This window comes from Trachurus japonicus, unplaced genomic scaffold, assembly GCF_045865225.1.
Source record: "Trachurus japonicus isolate A0001 unplaced genomic scaffold, Traja_1.0 AP030584.1".
Lineage (NCBI taxonomy): Eukaryota > Metazoa > Chordata > Actinopteri > Carangiformes > Carangidae > Trachurus > Trachurus japonicus.
The window spans coordinates 36,588-54,101 of NW_028220717.1; the positions used below are offsets into that span (position 1 = coordinate 36,588).

General features: G+C 44.3%; 1 protein-coding gene across 4 annotated transcripts in view; it reads left to right on the plus strand.

Moving 5' to 3' along the window:
* The window catches only part of LOC146960211 (scavenger receptor cysteine-rich type 1 protein M130-like), an 87,823-nt gene that overhangs the window by 31,871 nt on the left and 38,438 nt on the right, over positions 1-17,514 (plus strand). For 3 of the 4 annotated variants that reach the window (XM_085772530.1, XM_085772533.1, XM_085772532.1), the window contains 3 exons: positions 4,723-5,010; positions 9,848-10,162; positions 10,251-10,535. In XM_085772530.1, the coding sequence (XP_085628656.1) occupies positions 4,723-5,010; positions 9,848-10,162; positions 10,251-10,535 (888 nt within the window). The remainder of the gene's footprint in view (positions 1-4,722; positions 5,011-9,847; positions 10,163-10,250; positions 10,536-17,514) is intronic. The other variant, XM_085772531.1, reaches the window with a different exon arrangement.

The window sequence follows — 17,514 nt, forward strand, 5'->3', positions numbered from 1 at the left end:
GGAACGGCCTCCCCGATCTGAACCCGAGTGGTGTTCTGTTATTGGACTTCTGTGCTAGCCACAGTCTGTCCATAACGAACACCATGTTCAGGCATAAGGGTCCATCAGTGCACGTGGCACCAGGACACCCTAGGCCAGAGGTCAATGATCGACTTTGTAGTCGTGTCATCTGACCTCCGGCCGTATGTCTTGGACACTCGGGTGAAGAGAGGGGCTGAGCTGTCAACTGATCACCACCTGGTGGTCTGGCAGAATCCCCTGTCAGGGAGGTCTTCAACTCCCACCTCCGGGAGAGCTTTGACCAGATTCCGAGGGAGGCCGGAGATATTGAGTCCAAATGGACCATGTTCTCCACTTCCATTGTTGACGCGGCCGTCCGGAGCTGTGGCCGTAAGGTCTCCGGCGCCTGTCGCGGTGGCAATCCCCGAACCCGGTGGTGGACACCGGAAGTAAGGGATGCCGTCAAGCTGAGGAAGGAGTCCTACCGAGCCTGGCTAGCTAGGGGGACTCCCGAGGCAGCTGACGGGTACCGGCAGGCCAAGTGGACGGCAGCCCGGGCGGTCACGGAAGCAAAAACTCGGGTCTGGGAAAAGTTTGGGGAGGCCATGGAGGAGGACTACCGGTCGGCCTCGAGGAAATACTGGCAAACCATCCGACGCCTCAGGAGGGGGAAGCAGTGCTCCGCCAACACTGTTTACAGTGGAGGAGGAGAGCTGTTGACCTCGACTGGGGACATCGTCGGGCGGTGGAAGGAATACTTCGAGGATCTCCTCAATCCCACTGACACGCCTTCCGTCGAGGAAGCAGAGGCTGAGGACTCAGAGGTTGATTCATTCATCACCCAAGCTGAAGTCACTGAGGTAGTCCGGAAGCTCCTCAGTGGCAAGGCACCGGGGGTGGATGAGATCTGCCCTGAGTACCTCAAGTCTCTGGATGTTGCGGGGCTGTCGTGGCTGACACGCCTCTGCAGCATCGCGTGGCAGTCGGGGACAGTGCCTCTGGACTGGCAGACCGGGGTGGTGGTCCCTCTCTTCAAAAAGGGGGACCGGAGGGTGTGTTCCAACTACCGGGGGATCACACTCCTCAGCCTCCCGGGGAAAGTCTATTCCAGGGTGCTGGAGAGGAGAATTCGGCCGATAGTCGAACCTCGGATTCAGGAGGAACAGTGCGGTTTTCGTCCTAGTCGTGGAACACTGGACCAGCTCTACACCCTCCGCAGGGTGCTCGAGGGCGCATGGGAGTTTGCCCAACCAGTCCACATGTGTTTTGTGGACTTGGAGAAGGCTTTCGACCATGTCCCACGTGGCATCCTGTGGGGGGTACTCCGGGAGTATGGGGTCGGAGGCCCTCTGCTGAGGCTGTACGGTCCCTGTATGACTGGAGCAGGAACTTGGTTCGCACGCCGGCAGTAAGTCAGACCTGTTCCCGGTGTGTGTTGGACTCCGGCAGGGCTGCCCTTTGTCACCGGTTCTGTTCATTATTTTTATGGACATAATTTCTAGGTGCAGCCAAGGGCCGGAGGGGGTACGGTTCGGGAGCCACTTGATTTCATCTCTGTTTTTTGCAGATGATGTGGTCTTGTTGGCTCCCTCGAGCCAGGACCTTCAGCATGCACTGGGGCGGTTTGCAGCCGAGTGTGAAGCAGCTGGGATGAGAATCAGCACCTCTAAGTCCGAGGCCATGGTTCTCAACCGGAAAAAGGTGGCTTGCACCCTCCAGGTCGGGGGAGAGTTCCTGCCTTAGGTGGAGGAGTTTAAGTATCTTGGGGTCTTGTTCACGAGTGAGGGGAGAACGGAGCGTGAGATCGACAGGCGGATCAGTGCGGCGGCCGCAGTAATGCGGTCATTGTATCGGTCCGTCGTGGTGAAGAAGGAGCTGAGCCGAAAGGCAAAGCTCTCGATTTACCGGTCGATCTACGTTCCCACCCTCACCTATGGTCATGAACTCTGGGTCATGACCGAAAGAACGGGATCCCGGATACAAGCGGCAGAGATGAGTTTCCTCCGCAGGGTGGCGGGGCGCTCCCTTAGAGAGAGGGTGAGGAGCTCTGTCACCAGGGTGGCGGGGCGCTCCCTTAGAGAGAGGGGGAGGAGCTCTGTCACCCGGGAGGAGCTCGGAGTAGAGCCGCTGCTCCTCCACATCCAGAGGAGCCAGCTGAGGTGGCTCGGGCACCTGTATTGGACACCCCCTGGACGCCTCCCTCGTGAGGTGTTCCGGGCAGTCCCACTGGGAGGAGGCCCCGAGGAAGACCCAGGACACGCTGGAGTGACTACGTCACTCGGCTGGCCTGGGAACGCCTTGGGGTCCCCCCAGAAGAGCTGGAGGAAGTGTCCGTGAAGAGGGAAGTCTGGGGATCCCTGCTCCGACTGCTGCCCCCGCGACCCGACTCCGGATAATGCGGCGGACAATGGATGGATGGATGGAGATTGATCAGACAGAATTTTGCATGCCTGTCTCAAGGTGGATTGTTCGTAAAAGGTTTGAAGAGAAACATGATCTTTGACGCCCATAATTTTCATGGCATGTTGTACCAGACGATGAATTTGTGTCTTCAATTGTACAGACAGGTTGCCGTACATCAAGGTTTAGGCCCCTATTTGCTGATCCTTCTTCTTCTGAGGAAATCCTACTTCCCATGCATTAAAACTTTGCACATGGTCCAGTCCAGCTGCAAACAAGTGTCAATAGTGGGAGGGGGGAGGGGGGGGTACTCTCCGCCCCCTCCAGAGGTGCATTGCTGAATGGTTGAATGCGATGTAAAGCGCTTTGGGTATTGTTACAGGTCTAGTAAAGCGCTATATAAATACAGACAATTTACCATTCACCTTATATAGGAGCTAAATGTGTTGTGTTCTAATTTGGTGTGTGTGTGCAGCACACAGGGTGTTGTGATTAGGGCTGCCCCCGACCAAAGATTTTGTTGGTCGACCAGTAGTCGTCACTTATGGCGATTAGTCGACTAATCGACCCCCCACCGTGAGGGAGAAAAAAAAAAAAAAAAAAAAAAAAAATTAAAAATAATTTTTTTTTTTTTTTTTGGACAAGAATTAATTGATTAATGCTCGTGACTCCGGGCGTGTTGGGTCCGAGATTCAACAACAAGCCGGTCGGGTTTACCGGCAGAGTGCCCATTTATCACCAATAAACACATAGATGAGGAGGGTAAAAAGTTACTGAGCTCAGGCTGTGTGACGGGGGTGCGGGGGTGGGGGTCCGCGGCGTGGAGCGGTGCGGGCATAGATAGACACATGTGTGTCTATGGGTGCGGGTCTCTGACTGCAGCGGGGACTACCATGGATCCGCTCCGTGACACTGAGCCTGACCGCCGGTGAGCGCTGTGGGACGGGATCGGGGCTCAGACAGCACCGCTAAGGTGACAGCGGTGATACGAGAGAGAGAGACTGCCGTGCCGTGTAAAAAAAAAAAAAAAAAAAAAGTGTCACGTCATGACTTCCTGTATCTGGCCCTTCAAAATAAAAGCCCATAACCTTTCATATACAGTTCAGTCATTGATGTTGGCTTAATTTTGACAAGACACGGCTCCAAATGTTTTTTTTTTTTTCCTGCGACCAATCGACCAATGAAATTTTGGTCAGCTAATGATTTTTTGGTCGACCAGTGCTTGGTCGACTATTTGGGGGCAGCCCTAGTTGTGATGATCAATTCTTTGTTTCCGTCCTAAACCCAGCGCTGATATTTCTGTGTTGTTCATGAAACATGCTGTCATACCGCAGGATGCTAGCGAGACCAGTTTTGTTTGAAACTTTTCATGTGCCAGAAATCAACATGATTGGACCTCTTCTCCATTCCTCCCTCAACATTTGCGTCTTGTTTTTATTCGTTGACTAAACTGTTATATATTATATTATATATAATATTGTATTCGTCATCGTCTTTGTCATCACAGCTGACTTTTTATTTAGTTTTTATTTAGTTTTCATCCGTGAAAAAGGTTTGACGAATATTTTTCGTCATAGTCTTCATCAATGAAATTAACACTGCACTCAGTGTGTGTGTGGGGGGGTTGCTGTGGTGTCACCTGGGGGGGTCATGTGATATAGGAATCATTGTTCACTCTCATTGTCAGGTTTTTGACTAGGAAGGGCAAACGGTTTTTGACAATGCTCATCATGCTGCTGTTTTCTTTGTTTATGGACATTTTACACACACAGCAATAAACCCACTGTGTTGCAACTAAAGGAACAGTGTGGACATTCACTCGATCAACGGTAGGAGAGCATCGGTCAAGAAGAAGCATCTCAACCAGGTTGTTCTGGAGTTAAATACCTCAGTAGCGCTACTATCAGACTGAACTCCTTTAATACCATACGTGTATTTTCATTTTTCTGTCTTGACATCAGTTTGAAATCTGCCTTGACAGCTGCTGCCATCCTGGTGTTTGACTTAGTCATTTAGTGAAGCCACAGATAAGATCATGTTTCCCAATCAGCTCAGTGAGATGAAGGCTGCTCCTTTGCTCCTTGCTGTCAGAGGTTGTGACTTAAATGTACATTGTAATAGCAACTCTCTTGTTGTCTTCCTACTGTGCCTCTTGTTGTAATTGTTTTATATCAGTGTCATTCTGCATGCCACCACAAGATGGAGCCAAAGTAATTAATCTTCACCTGCTCAGGTACAAGTGGAGCTACAGTTTGGATTTGCTTCATTTCTGTTTGAATCAAACTCACTTCTTTTACTCTTCACTCTCTTCTCTGTGTTCAGAGCCTGTCAGGTTGGTGGGAGGAGCCAGTCGCTGTGCAGGTGAACTGCAGCTGAAACTAGGAGAGTGGAGACCAGTGGACAGCTACACCTGGAACCTGAAGGCAGCATCTGTAGCCTGTAGAGATCTGGACTGTGGCTCTGCTGTTTCAATTAGAAGAAGAGATGAGTCCTCAGGGAGGTCTGTGTGGAGGATCAACACTGACTGTGTTCAGTCTGGATCTACCCTGAAGGAGTGTTTATCATCATCATCAGATTCCTCTTTCTCCACCGTGGAGATCACCTGTTCAGGTGAGTCCATCAGTGACATCATCAGTGACAGTCAGGTTCAGTGTCTTCCTTCCTTTGTTGTGGAGACAGAAATGTTCAGTAACTTGTTCCTTTAGTATTTAAGTGAGTGAAGGTGAAGGTCTGGTGGTGATAGTCTCCGTGGCGACCCGTAGCTCCTGTCTGCTAGAACACCAAACACCTCAACTGTGATGGAGTCCCAACTCACACACTCACAGAGCGTCGTCTGACAACAGTTCACAGTCCGTTACTGATAAAACACAACGCTTACCACCAGTGTTGGGTAGTAACGCGTTATTAGTAACGCCGTTACGTAACGCCGTTACCTTTTGCAGTAACTTATAACGTAACGCGTTGTTTTTTTAAAATCAGTAACTCCGTTTCCGTTACCAAACGCTGCGTTACTCCGTTCCTTTCCGTTCCTTTGGGTGAGTTTTACAGCGGCAAGCACTTCCCATAACATCCTAGCGATCAATAAAGTTTCATTGAATTGAAAGAAAGACAGAGCACACTGCAACACTGTGAAAAACAAAGCACTTTGCGGCCACCTTCTAGCGTCCCACACGTAATCAAACACGCTCCCATGAAGAGGACTGGACAGGTCAGGTCAGGGCATGACGGCGAGCTAAGGTAACGTAGCTAACGCAGCATCACAGACCGAAGCTGTGTCCCAGTTCAGGCTGCAGCCCCTGAACTGGGACACAGCTCCAGAGTCACAGCGAGACACAAGCAGCCACTCCACCGAGCAGCAGCGGTTGGAGTCCAATTATGACGCCTGAAACGCTAAACACAGAGCGATCGCTCTGGGTAAACACAGCTGATCGATTGAAAAAAATTACTGCTGGAGTGAATTTATTTCCGTCATTGAAAACAGGCTCTTGAATGTAACTCAGTCAAAGTGACGTATCCTCAATATTTGTTTGCAGTTCTGTTAGGTCAAAGCTGCTGTCCATGCTGACACCATGCAGCATGATGATGATGATGATGGTAAAATTTTACAGATAAAAACACGTTCTTTCATCGGCATCAGTACAGAACTGAAATGAGGTTAAATTCAATCAACCTTTATTTAATGGGAGCATTGGAAAAAAAAAACGTTTTAAAGTAATGAAAAAGTTACTTTTTCAGTAACGCATTACTTTTTGGTTTAAGTAACTGAGTTACTTTTTTAATGAAGTAACTAGTAACTGTAACTAGTTACTATTTTTCAGTAACTAGCACAACACTGCTTACCACACACACAGTCCACTGCTGTCGACTCCACGCCATTAACTCTCAGCTCCTCCCTCTTCCTCATGCTCAGCTCCACCCAGAGGTTTAAGTCTTATTATATTTAAAGCAGATATCAGTGGAATGTTTTTGTTAATATAAGTCCTAAATAGTCCTATTTTCCGTCAGCAATCACTTACATGAAGTATTTCAGCCTAAACACGAGTCTCTCCGTCACTCTGCTCTGCTGTAACCCGAGGAGAAAATTTTCCTTGTGGGATACAAGTGTTATCCAATGAGGGGAGAGAACGGCATGAAGGGCTGTGTGTGCAGCCAAGGGATGCGCGTGAATGTGGTGACGTAGCACGAGGACCAATTGATGCCTGACAAGGGCGGGGGCTGCTAACTCATGGTGCGTTCAAGGAAACTCGTACTTTGTGATTTTCCTTCCTGTGAAGTCATACCAGTTCGATCTGGTACGAGTTCACGGGTCGGAAGTTACGAGTGGCCGTTATAGGGAACTTTCACAGACAACAGGACGGTAAAAACACGAGCTACGGGTTACCTGGAACGCTACCAAGTCGTAGTTGTGACTTGAAGCTGTAACTTACGGTTTCAAAAGCCTGCCTTGAACACAGCATTAGCCGAAACGGCCGTGCCACTGATATCTGCTTTAATAAGTCACACATTTTAAACTGAATTTATTTGTACATTGTAATATCTTATTTATCTTAAAGTATTATTTATGTAATAAGAAAAAAAGAGAAAATACCAAGGCATTCATCTTGAATATAAATATTAAAATGCCTTTATTGCATTAAGGGCCAAACTTAGTAAAAAAGACGCTGTTATTTATGTAAATTTAACTTCACCATAATAACTGGTGTTTTATCTTGAACTTATTCCCCAGAGAGAAAAAAATTAAATAAAAACAACTGATATTTAAAAATCCTGGAAAAACGGTTCCATCAGGCCACATTTTGAAAATACACACGTCAAAAGTCCAAGCCCCTTTCCTCAGACTTGACCGCAGCTCAACTTTATGCAAATGAATCCGTCAGACGTGAGGTCACTGTCCAATGGGGAGCGAGATAGAGAGCAGCTCGACGGTGTTCATCCACTGTTCATGCCTCTTCAGTAACACGCCATCAGTGTTCCCGCCTTCCAAAACGTCTGTTTTTAGAGAGGCGTCTTGGTGAGGCCAGTGGCTCCTAGACGTCAGAGGAACAGACACACAGCCCACTGCTTCAGAGCAGCTACAGTGGAGAGGCAGGAGAGAGAGAGTGTGTGTGTGTGTGTGTGTGTGTGTGTAACGTTGTGAAGGATCCTCGGTGTGTGTCCAGAGGTTTTCAGCCTCTCTCCCCGCGGTGACTGATGTTTATCACAGAGTGAATACATTAACACTAATTGTTATTCGGTTTGGCCATTTTCTGCCTTTCTTCGTCATGTAACTAGTCCTTCATACTTTGTGCTATTTCAACAATTCAAGTATCAAAATGTTCAGCCTTTTCGGGACAGGTGTGCTATGTCTTTTCTCTTTTCAACTATTCATACTTTTTGCAATATTCAACTATTTCTGATTTTTTTTTTCCCCATAGAGAATGCATTGGAACAGTCTTGAAACTCTTCAAATCTTCTTACTTCTTTCAGCCTTTAAAGCGTCCACATACTTTCAGCTAGAGACTTCATTCAAATTCTGAGTTGTAGACAAACTTCTAATGTATTCATCCTGTATTTACAACTTTTTAATAGCTTGTACCGTTTTTGAGATAAATCCTTTAAAAGCACATGAGGATTTCTGACAAATTTCACACTTTTCAATGAGTGTGTATGGGGTTGGGTCAGAGTGGGTGACGTCATCGTAGAGTGCAGCAGATCCAAAAAAGCAACTGGAACTTTTCTTCTGAAATTGCCAGCAAAGCTACAAATGACACTCTACACTCATGATTGTGGAAACAGTTTGTAGCCACGCTTGTCTTAGGTCTCACAATGCCGTCAAAAATGCACAGAGACTCAGAGAATAATTTAAAATATTTTTTAAATGCAGCCATGGAACTCTCTGCTCCCATTCAGCCCAATGCATTTTTTTCACAGCAGCAGGAGAAGGAGCTCAACTTTGTAACTTGCTGTTAAGTGCTTTTTAATTCATTTTAATTCACCCAAAAATAGTCACAGGTCACAAAAAAGTCCTCTACTTACTTGTTGTGGCTCTTTTATACTATTTTCTGCTTCTTTTAAGCCTCATTGAAAAATCTCACATTCATCAAAGTCTCAACCTCTCTTCTCCACAACTCTGTCTGTAGTCCAGTGGGTAAGGTGGCTGCTTGCCAACCCTAAGGTCACTGGTTCAAATCCAAGGGAAGCACTCTTTTTATGTTATGTTGAATTCTGCTCCCCTCCCCCACCCTCAAGGTTTAGTGATCATGAGGTTGTGGGTTTGATTCCTGGTTCAAATCTTGCCTCAACAACAATTATAGTGAATTATTTTCCCAGTCGTCCTCTGTTGACTTCTGATAACTTGCTTCATGTTGAAACTGCTGCTCTCAGCCTGAAATTCACAGAAATGTTCATTCTAAGTCATTCAGGCTTGACTCTCAAGCTTTCTTGGTGTTGACACAGTGCGTTTCCAACAGGTGCAACTTCAGAGTGAGACAGAGTGCAGCTCATCAACAGACAACAGTCTCTGTAACTGTGTGTATACTGTGGCTTTGAGGCAGAGTGGAAGTCTACTGACCATGAGGTTGTGGGTTCGATTCCTACCTTGGTCAAACATTTGTATGGTTTGCACTGTTTGCTAATTCTGCAACAGCGTTCAGCTGCTTTCAGCATTCACACCATTTCCATTCTTGGAAATGCTTTTTCTAGTTAATAATAATAATTAATTAAATGAAGGAACCAGACAGTAGTGGTCTCCTCTGTGTGTGAACATGAACTACGTTTAGTTTGCTGCTGTTTCACCTTTCAGCAGGACTCAAAAGCAAGTGGGAGGAAAACCATGGAAACCAGTTGGCTGAATGTATTTATACCTAGAGCGCAGCAGGGGGCGGGGTTATAGTTTTAGACCCGCCCATTAAATCCTGAACACAGAGATGGTGAAACACGGTCTCTGAGGCCGAGCTCCTCAAGGAAACTATGAATGTGTATGGGACACATTTAAAGGACAATTCCAGGCAAATTCACCTCGGGGCTGTATGTTCCTAACATTTTAGGTCTAACAGAAGGAATCTGAAGATTTTCAGTTTAATGTCTCCTGTTTTGCGGTAGTTGTGTCTGTCCCCGCATCACCACGGCAGCGATGAATGGGAGCGGATTGAAGTTCTGCTGCTTAGGCTGTTTCCATCCCTCAAAGCCACAGACAGCGTCAGATGGAGACTCAAACATGCACCCAGAAGTTTATTTACTTCAAGCAAGTCAAGAGTTGATATTGAAGAAATTACCATTACATACTTCTACTGAAAAGCCCTACTTTCATGATATACTATCACTGAACTTTTTACAATTTAGATAAATTTCACCCAAAAGTCGAGTATCCCTGACATTTTGTGAGTGGTGTATGCTGATGAGTTTAAAGTTGATATGACAGTAAATAAAGGTCAGGATCAAAGTTTAAATGTTGTGTCTCTCTCTGCAGACTCTGTCAGGCTGGTGAATGGGACCAGTGTGTGTTCAGGCAGACTGGAGGTCAAGTCCAACCAGTCTGACCAGTGGTGGTCCTCAGTGTGTGAAGATGACTTTGACCAGCAGGATGCAGAGGTGGTCTGTAGGGAGCTTGGCTGTGGGGCTCCTTCAGTCCTCCAGGGGGCGCTCTATGGAGCAGTGGAGGCTCCAATGTGGACCAAAGAGTTCCAGTGTGGAGGCAACGAGTCAGCTCTCCTGGACTGTAGAAGCTCAGGCTCAACTAGAACCAGCTGCTCACCTGGCAAAGCTGTTGGACTCACCTGCTCAGGTACAAGTGGAGCTACAGGTTGGATTTGTTCATTTCTGTTTGAATCAAACTCACTTCTTTTACTCTTCACTCTCTTCTCTGTGTTCAGAGCCTGTCAGGTTGGTGGGAGGAGCCAGTCGCTGTGCAGGTGACCTGCAGCTGAAACTAGGAGAGTGGATACCAGTGGACGGCAGGAACTGGAACCTGAAGGCAGCATCTGTAGCCTGTAGAGATCTGGACTGTGGCTCTGCTGTTTCAATAAGAAGAAGAGAGGAGTCCTCAAGGAGGTCTGCGTGGTGGATCAACACTGACTGTGTTCAGTCTGGATCTACCCTGAGGGAGTGTTCATCATCATCACTTTCCTCTTCCTCCACCGTGGAGATCACCTGTTCAGGTGAGTCCATCAGTGACATCATCAGTGACAGTCAGGTTCAGTGTCTTCCTTCCTTTGTTGTGGAGACAGAAATGTTCAGTAACTAGGTCTGTCAGTTTAACACGTTAATTAGATTGATGAATTACACTGCAAATTACTGTGTTATAAAAATGAACGCAATTAATTCTGACATTCTGAGTGGCAATTCAATGCGCAAGCATTTTAAATTTGGCCCATTGAATGACCCGTAGGCTACTTGGCAGTGGCACGTCATGGTAGCACTAGCACCGAGGAACTTGTCTGGACGTGTTCGTCACTTCCACATCACATCGTTGCGCCGGGTTCTCATCGGCCGCCGAACAAAAAGGCAGCCCTCCTGTTCACAGATGCTTATTTCTCCGCGCCGGTCGACAAACGCTTCTGCCCCTCAGCTGTGTGTGTGTATGTAGCCTATGTGTATATGTGTCGGTGTGTGTGTTCCTCTCTCACGCTCTGTTTAGATTAAAAAACACAAATAGGCTACAAACGTACACACATTGGACTCTGGTATTTGTCAATCTCTGTATTTTATTTTGAAAATTGCTTTTATTTTGAAAATTGACCAGATTTTCTAGTGTTTCTTTGTGTGACTTCCTGCCAGAATTGACGCGAAAACAAGACATTTAATATCTCAACATTTTCAACAAATCAACTTTCATACTTTGATGCAGTTCAGCTGATCTAAAAGTACTATGAACCCCCCCCCCCCCCCCCCCCCCATGGGCTTCCTGCATGTACAGGTGTAGGCAGCCCCCTGGTCAGTGCTGGAGAGGAACAGACCTCATGTATGGTAAATAATGAAGAAAGCTCTATGTCCTATAGGAAGCCTTCACTGTAGTGAGTCGTCTTCCTCTCATTCCTCTGCTTCATTATTAGGGCCACGGGCAATCGCACCGGGCACTACTGTTATTGTGTGGATTTTTTCTTATTTTCTTCTCTATTGTTATTCGGTTCGGCCATTTTCTGCCTTTCTTCGTCATGTAACTAGTCCTTCATACTTTGTGCTATTTCAACAATTCAAATATCAAAATGTTCAGCCTTTTCGGGACAGGTGTGCTATGTCTTTTCTCTTTTCAACTATTCATACTTTTTGCAATATTCAACTATTTCTGATTTTTTTTTCCCCATAGAGAATGCATTGGAACAGTCTTGAAACTCTTCAAATCTTCTTACTTCTTTCAGCCTTTAAAGTGTCCACATACTTTCAGCTAGAGACTTCATTCAAATTCTGAGCTGTAGACAAACTTCTAATGTATTCATCCTGTATTTACAACTTTTTCATAGCTTGTACCATTTTTGAGATAAATCCTTTAAAAGCACATGAGGATTTCTGACAAATTTCACACTTTTCAATGAGTGTGTATGGGGTTGGGTCAGAGTGGGTGACGTCATCGTAGAGTGCAGCAGATCCAAAAAAGCGACTGGAACTTTTCTTCTGAAATTGCCAGCAAAGCTACAAATGACACTCTACACTCATGATTTTGGAAACAGTTTGTAGCCACGCTTGTCTTAGGTCTCACAATGCCGTCAAAAATGCACAGAGACTCAGAGAATAATTTAAAATATTTTTTAAATGCAGCCTGGGTGCTCTCTCTCTGCCATTCAGCCCAATGCATTTTTTTTCACAGCAGAGTAGCAGGAGCTCAACTTTTTAATTCACTGTAATGGGCATTATACTTTGTTTGATTTCATCAAAAAATAGTCACAAGTCACAAAAAAGTCCTCTACTTACTTGTTGTGGATCATTTATACTATTTTCTGCTTTTTTTAAGCATCATTGAAAAATCTCACATTCATCAAAGTCTTAACCTCTCCTCTCCACAACTCTGTCTGTAGTCCAGTGGGTAAGGTGGCTGCTTGCCAACCCCAAGGTCACTGGTTCGAATCCAAGGGGAGCACTCTTTTTATGTTATGTTGAATTCTGCTCCCCTCCCCCACCCTCAATTGGTTACAGGTGTTCGTTAAGCGACGCATTAGTTCCTAGTGCCACAGTTTGCAGCACATCATTACATTACAATGGCAACATGCTTATGTCTGTGCTCTCTGTGGCAAAGCGGCAGAGTAAAGGTTTAGTGATCATGAGGTTGTGGGTTCAATTCCTGGTTCAAATCTTGCCTCAACAACAATTATAGTGAATTATTTTCCCAGTCGTCCTCTGTTGACTTCTGATAACTTGCTTCATGTTGAAACTGCTGCTCTCAGCCTGAAATTCACAGAAATTTTCATTCTAAGTCATTCAAGCTTGACTCTCAAGCTTTCTTGGTGTTGACACACTGTGTTTCCAACAGGTGCAACTTTGGGCTCGTTAACTTCAGAGTGAGACAGAGTGCAGCTCATCAACAGACAACAGTCTCTGTAACTGTGTGCACACTGTGGCTTTGAGGCAGAGTGGAAGTCTACTGACCATGAGGTTGTGGGTTTGATTCCTACCTCGTTCAAACATTTGTATGGTGATCACTGCTTGCACTGTTTGCTAATTCTGCAACAGTGTTCAGCTGCTTTCAGCATTCACACCATTTCCATTCTTGGAAATGCTTTTTCTAGTTAGTGTGAATGCTGGAAGCATTCACACTATTGTTATTCGGTTCGGCCATTTTCTGCCTTTCTTCGTCATGTAACTAGTCCTTCATACTTTGTGCTATTTCAACAATTCAAATATCAAAATGTTCAGCCTTTTCGGGACAGGTGTGCTATGTCTTTTCTCTTTTCAACTATTCATACTTTTTGCAATATTCAACTATTTCTGATTTTTTTTTCCCCATAGAGAATGCATTGGAACAGTCTTGAAACTCTTCAAATCTTCTTACTTCTTTCAGCCTTTAAAGTGTCCACATACTTTCAGCTAGAGACTTCATTCAAATTCTGAGCTGTAGACAATCTTTTTAAGTATTCCTCTATGACTCAGCTTATTGATATCTTCAACAGTTTCTGATATTTGGCCGCTTTAAAATCATTAAGTTTTTTGACAAAATCCAGCTTTATAATGGGTGTGTGTTGCGTCTAACGAGCAGGGCTTAGAGTGAGTGACATCATCGCTAGAGTGAGAGGGATCGAAAAAACATTCAGGATTTTTTCTGGATAAATTGCCAGCACGGCCACAAATTAAACTCTAGACACATGATTTCCTCACTGGTTTGTAGCCACACTTGTCGTGTCTCATTTGATGTGCTTAAAACAGCAGACAGACTTACAGAATTGTCTCTATGAGCCTAATTGTGCAGCTAGACCCGCTCCAGTGGCTCATCCACTTCAATATAAAAGTAGGAGCTGATTTTTTTAGAAAAACAGAAATGCCCCCCTTTTCTACCTTGCGACCCTGAGAAAAGTTTTTGCCCTACAAACATTTAATGCACATCAATGTGCTCAGGAAGGTCTCCTTGCCCCAGTAGTCATGGCCACATTCTGATAAGAGGTACGGTTCTCTTTTACTGGGCTGTTTTGGGAAGCTGCTCAGAGCACAAATCTCTCTGCTCTGCTCTGCTCTGTGTGCAGTTGGTCCAGCTGTTGGGGCCAGCTCGTTATCAAAGTCTATAAATAGAACAGTGCAGGTGCAGCCTGGCCGCTCGTTAAGATGTTTTTAAACATAGCCCCACACACACACATGATAAACCAGACTGACAGAGGATGTCCACGCACAAACACAGGCATCACACTCACACAGACAGACACACACAGACACTCACACACAGTCACACATGCACACATACACAAACACGCAAACACAACACTGTTCCACACAGTAAAATGTAAGCAGTTAGTTGAGTCGCCATGGTAACTTCTGAGGGCAGGCTGCCAATCAATCAGATCATTAGGGAGTGAGGAGTTCTGTGGCTTTCTGCACATGTACACGCAGACAGAGAGACCGTCAGACTCACACACACACACACACACACAGGTTTTCAGCTCACATTCATCAACCTCTCAATTATTTTATACTTTTGATTTAAACATCTCCAACAATTTATATTTTTCTCATGAATTTAAGTTCAGACGTTTAGTCTTTCCAACTCTATTAATAGTAGTACAATTACAGGTGGAGCCTGGGACATAGGACGCAGCTTTTAACATCTATCTATCTATCTATCTATCTATCTATCTATCTATCTATCTATCTATCTATCTATCTATCTATCTATCTATCTATCTATCTATCTATCTATCTATCTATCTCTTTTTTCTCTCTTTTTCTTTCTTTCTTTTACTCCTTCATTTGTATTTTACATAACTTCTTTCTATCTTTCCCTCCCTATCCATCCATCCATCTACCTCTTTCTATCTATCATCCCCCTTTCTCTTTTTCTTCTTTCTTTCTTTCACCCCATTTCTTTTTACTTCTTTGTTTCTTTCTGTTTTTCTTTCTACTCCTTTTTTCTTTCTATGTTTCTACCCCATTTCTTTCTTTCTTTCTACTGCTCTCTGTATATCTCTCTCTTTCATTTATCCACCCCAATATCTTTCCTTCTTTCTTACTACTCCTCTGTCTCTTTCATTCATTAGTGTGAATGCTGGAAGCATTCACACTATTGTTATTCGGTTTGGCCATTTTCTGCCTTTCTTCGTCATGTAACTAGTCCTTCATACTTTGTGTTATTTCAACAATTCAAATATCAAAATGTTCAGCATTTTCGGGACAGGTGTGCTATGTCTTTTCTCTTTTCAACTATTCATACTTTTTGCAATATTCAACTATTTCTGATTTTTTTTTCCCCATAGAGAATGCATTGGAACAGTCTTGAAACTCTTCAAATCTTCTTACTTCTTTCAGCCTTTAAAGTGTCCACATACTTTCAGCTAGAGACTTCATTCAAATTCTGAGCTGTAGACAAACTTCTAATGTATTCATCCTGTATTTACAACTTTTTAATAGCTTGTACCGTTTTTGAGATAAATCCTTTAAAAGCACATGAGGATTTCTGACAAATTTCACACTTTTCAATGAGTGTGTATGGGGTTGGGTCAGAGTGGGTGACGTCATCGTAGAGTGCAGCAGATCCAAAAAAGCGACTGGAACTTTTCTTCTGAAATTGCCAGCAAAGCTACAAATGACACTCTACACTCATGATTTTGGAAACAGTTTGTAGCCACGCTTGTCTTAGGTCTCACAATGCCGTCAAAAATGCACAGAGACTCAGAGAATAATTTAAAATATTTTTTAAATGCAGCCATGGAGCTCTCTGCTCCCATTCAGCCCAATGCATTTTTTTCACAGCAGCAGGAGAAGGAGCTCAACTTTGTAACTTGCTGTTAAGTGCTTTTTAATTCATTTTAATTCACCCAAAAATAGTCACAGGTCACAAAAAAGTCCTCTACTTACTTGTTGTGGCTCATTTATAATATTTTCTGCTTCTTTTAAGCATCATTGAAAAATCTCACATTCATCAAAGTCTCAACCTCACTTTTCCACAACTCTGTCTACTGTCTGTAGTGTAGTGGTTAAGGTGGCTGCTTGCCAACCCCAAGGTCACTGGTTCAAATCCAAGGGAAGCACTCTTTTTATGTTATGTTGAATTCTGCTCCCCTCCCCCACCCTCAATTGGTTACAGGTGTTCGTTAAGAGACGCATTAATTCCTAGTGCCACAGTTTGCAGCACATCATCACATTACAATGGCAACATGCTTATGTCTGTGCTCTCTGTGGCGAAGTGGCAGAGTAAAGGTTTAGTGATCATGAGGTTGTGGGTTTGATTCCTGGTTCAAATCTTGCCTCAACAACAATTATAGTGAATTATTTTCCCAGTCGTCCTCTGTTGACTTCTGATAACTTGCTTCATGTTGAAACTGCTGCTCTCAGCCTGAAATTCACAGAAATGTTCATTCTAAGTCATTCAGGCTTGACTCTCAAGCTTTCTTGGTGTTGACACAGTGCGTTTCCAACAGGTGCAACTTTGGGCTTGTTAACTTCAGAGTGAGACAGAGTGCAGCTCATCAACAGACAACAGTCTCTGTAACTGTGTGTACACTGTGGCTTTGAGGCAGAGTGGAAGTCTACTGACCATGAGGTTTTGGGTTCGATTCCTACCTTGGTCAAACATTTGTATGGTTTGCACTGTTTGCTAATTCTGCAACTGCTTTCAGCATTCACACCATTTCCATTCTTGGAAATGCTTTTTCTAGTTCTCTATTCTCTTTATGTTCTATTATTCTGTTTTTCTTACGTTTTTCTTTCTCTATCTACCCTTCTCTCTGTGTCTTCTTTCTTTCTGTCCTTTTGTTCTTTCTTTCTTTCTCCATCTACCCTTCCCATTTTCTTTCTTTCCTTCTGTCCTTTTCTTCTTTCTTTCTTTCTTTCTTCAGCTCATTCAGCATTGTTTCAACAATTTATTCAGCTCATTCAGCATTGCTTTCAGCATTCACACCATTTCCATTCTTGGAAATGTTTTTTCTAGTTATTCGTCCTCTTCCGGACTATTTTCGATTCGCTACTAGTCCTGCAACTCGAAGAGTTGCCGGCCAAATTATATATCAAAACGTGCGTCTTGATCGGGATCGGTGTGCTATTACTTTTCTCAACAGTGTACGAATTTTTCGCGACGTATGTCGCGAAAAACTGCGCAAAATTTTGCATTGAAGTCAATGGGACGGGCGGGAAAAAAAGAGCGAAAAAGACCAATCATTGGAGTTTAACAAACGTCTACTGCTCAGGCATACTTTCACCTAGAGACTCCATTTAAACTTTAAACAGTAGACACAAGTCTTGTGTGTTGTCGTATTACTCCACGTTTTGATAGGTCATATAGTTTTTGATCAATCCCTGTTCAATGACCATGATCATTTTTGGAGAAATTATGAGATTATAATGGGTGTGTATTGCATGTGTTGAATGTTCCTGTCAGAGTGGGTGACATCATCGGTTAGAGTGGGAGAGATGCCAGAAAAACTCCAGATTTTTTCTCTTTCGAAACTCCAAACGGCCACAATTTACACTCCACACACATAATTTTTTCAGAATTTGTAAGACAAA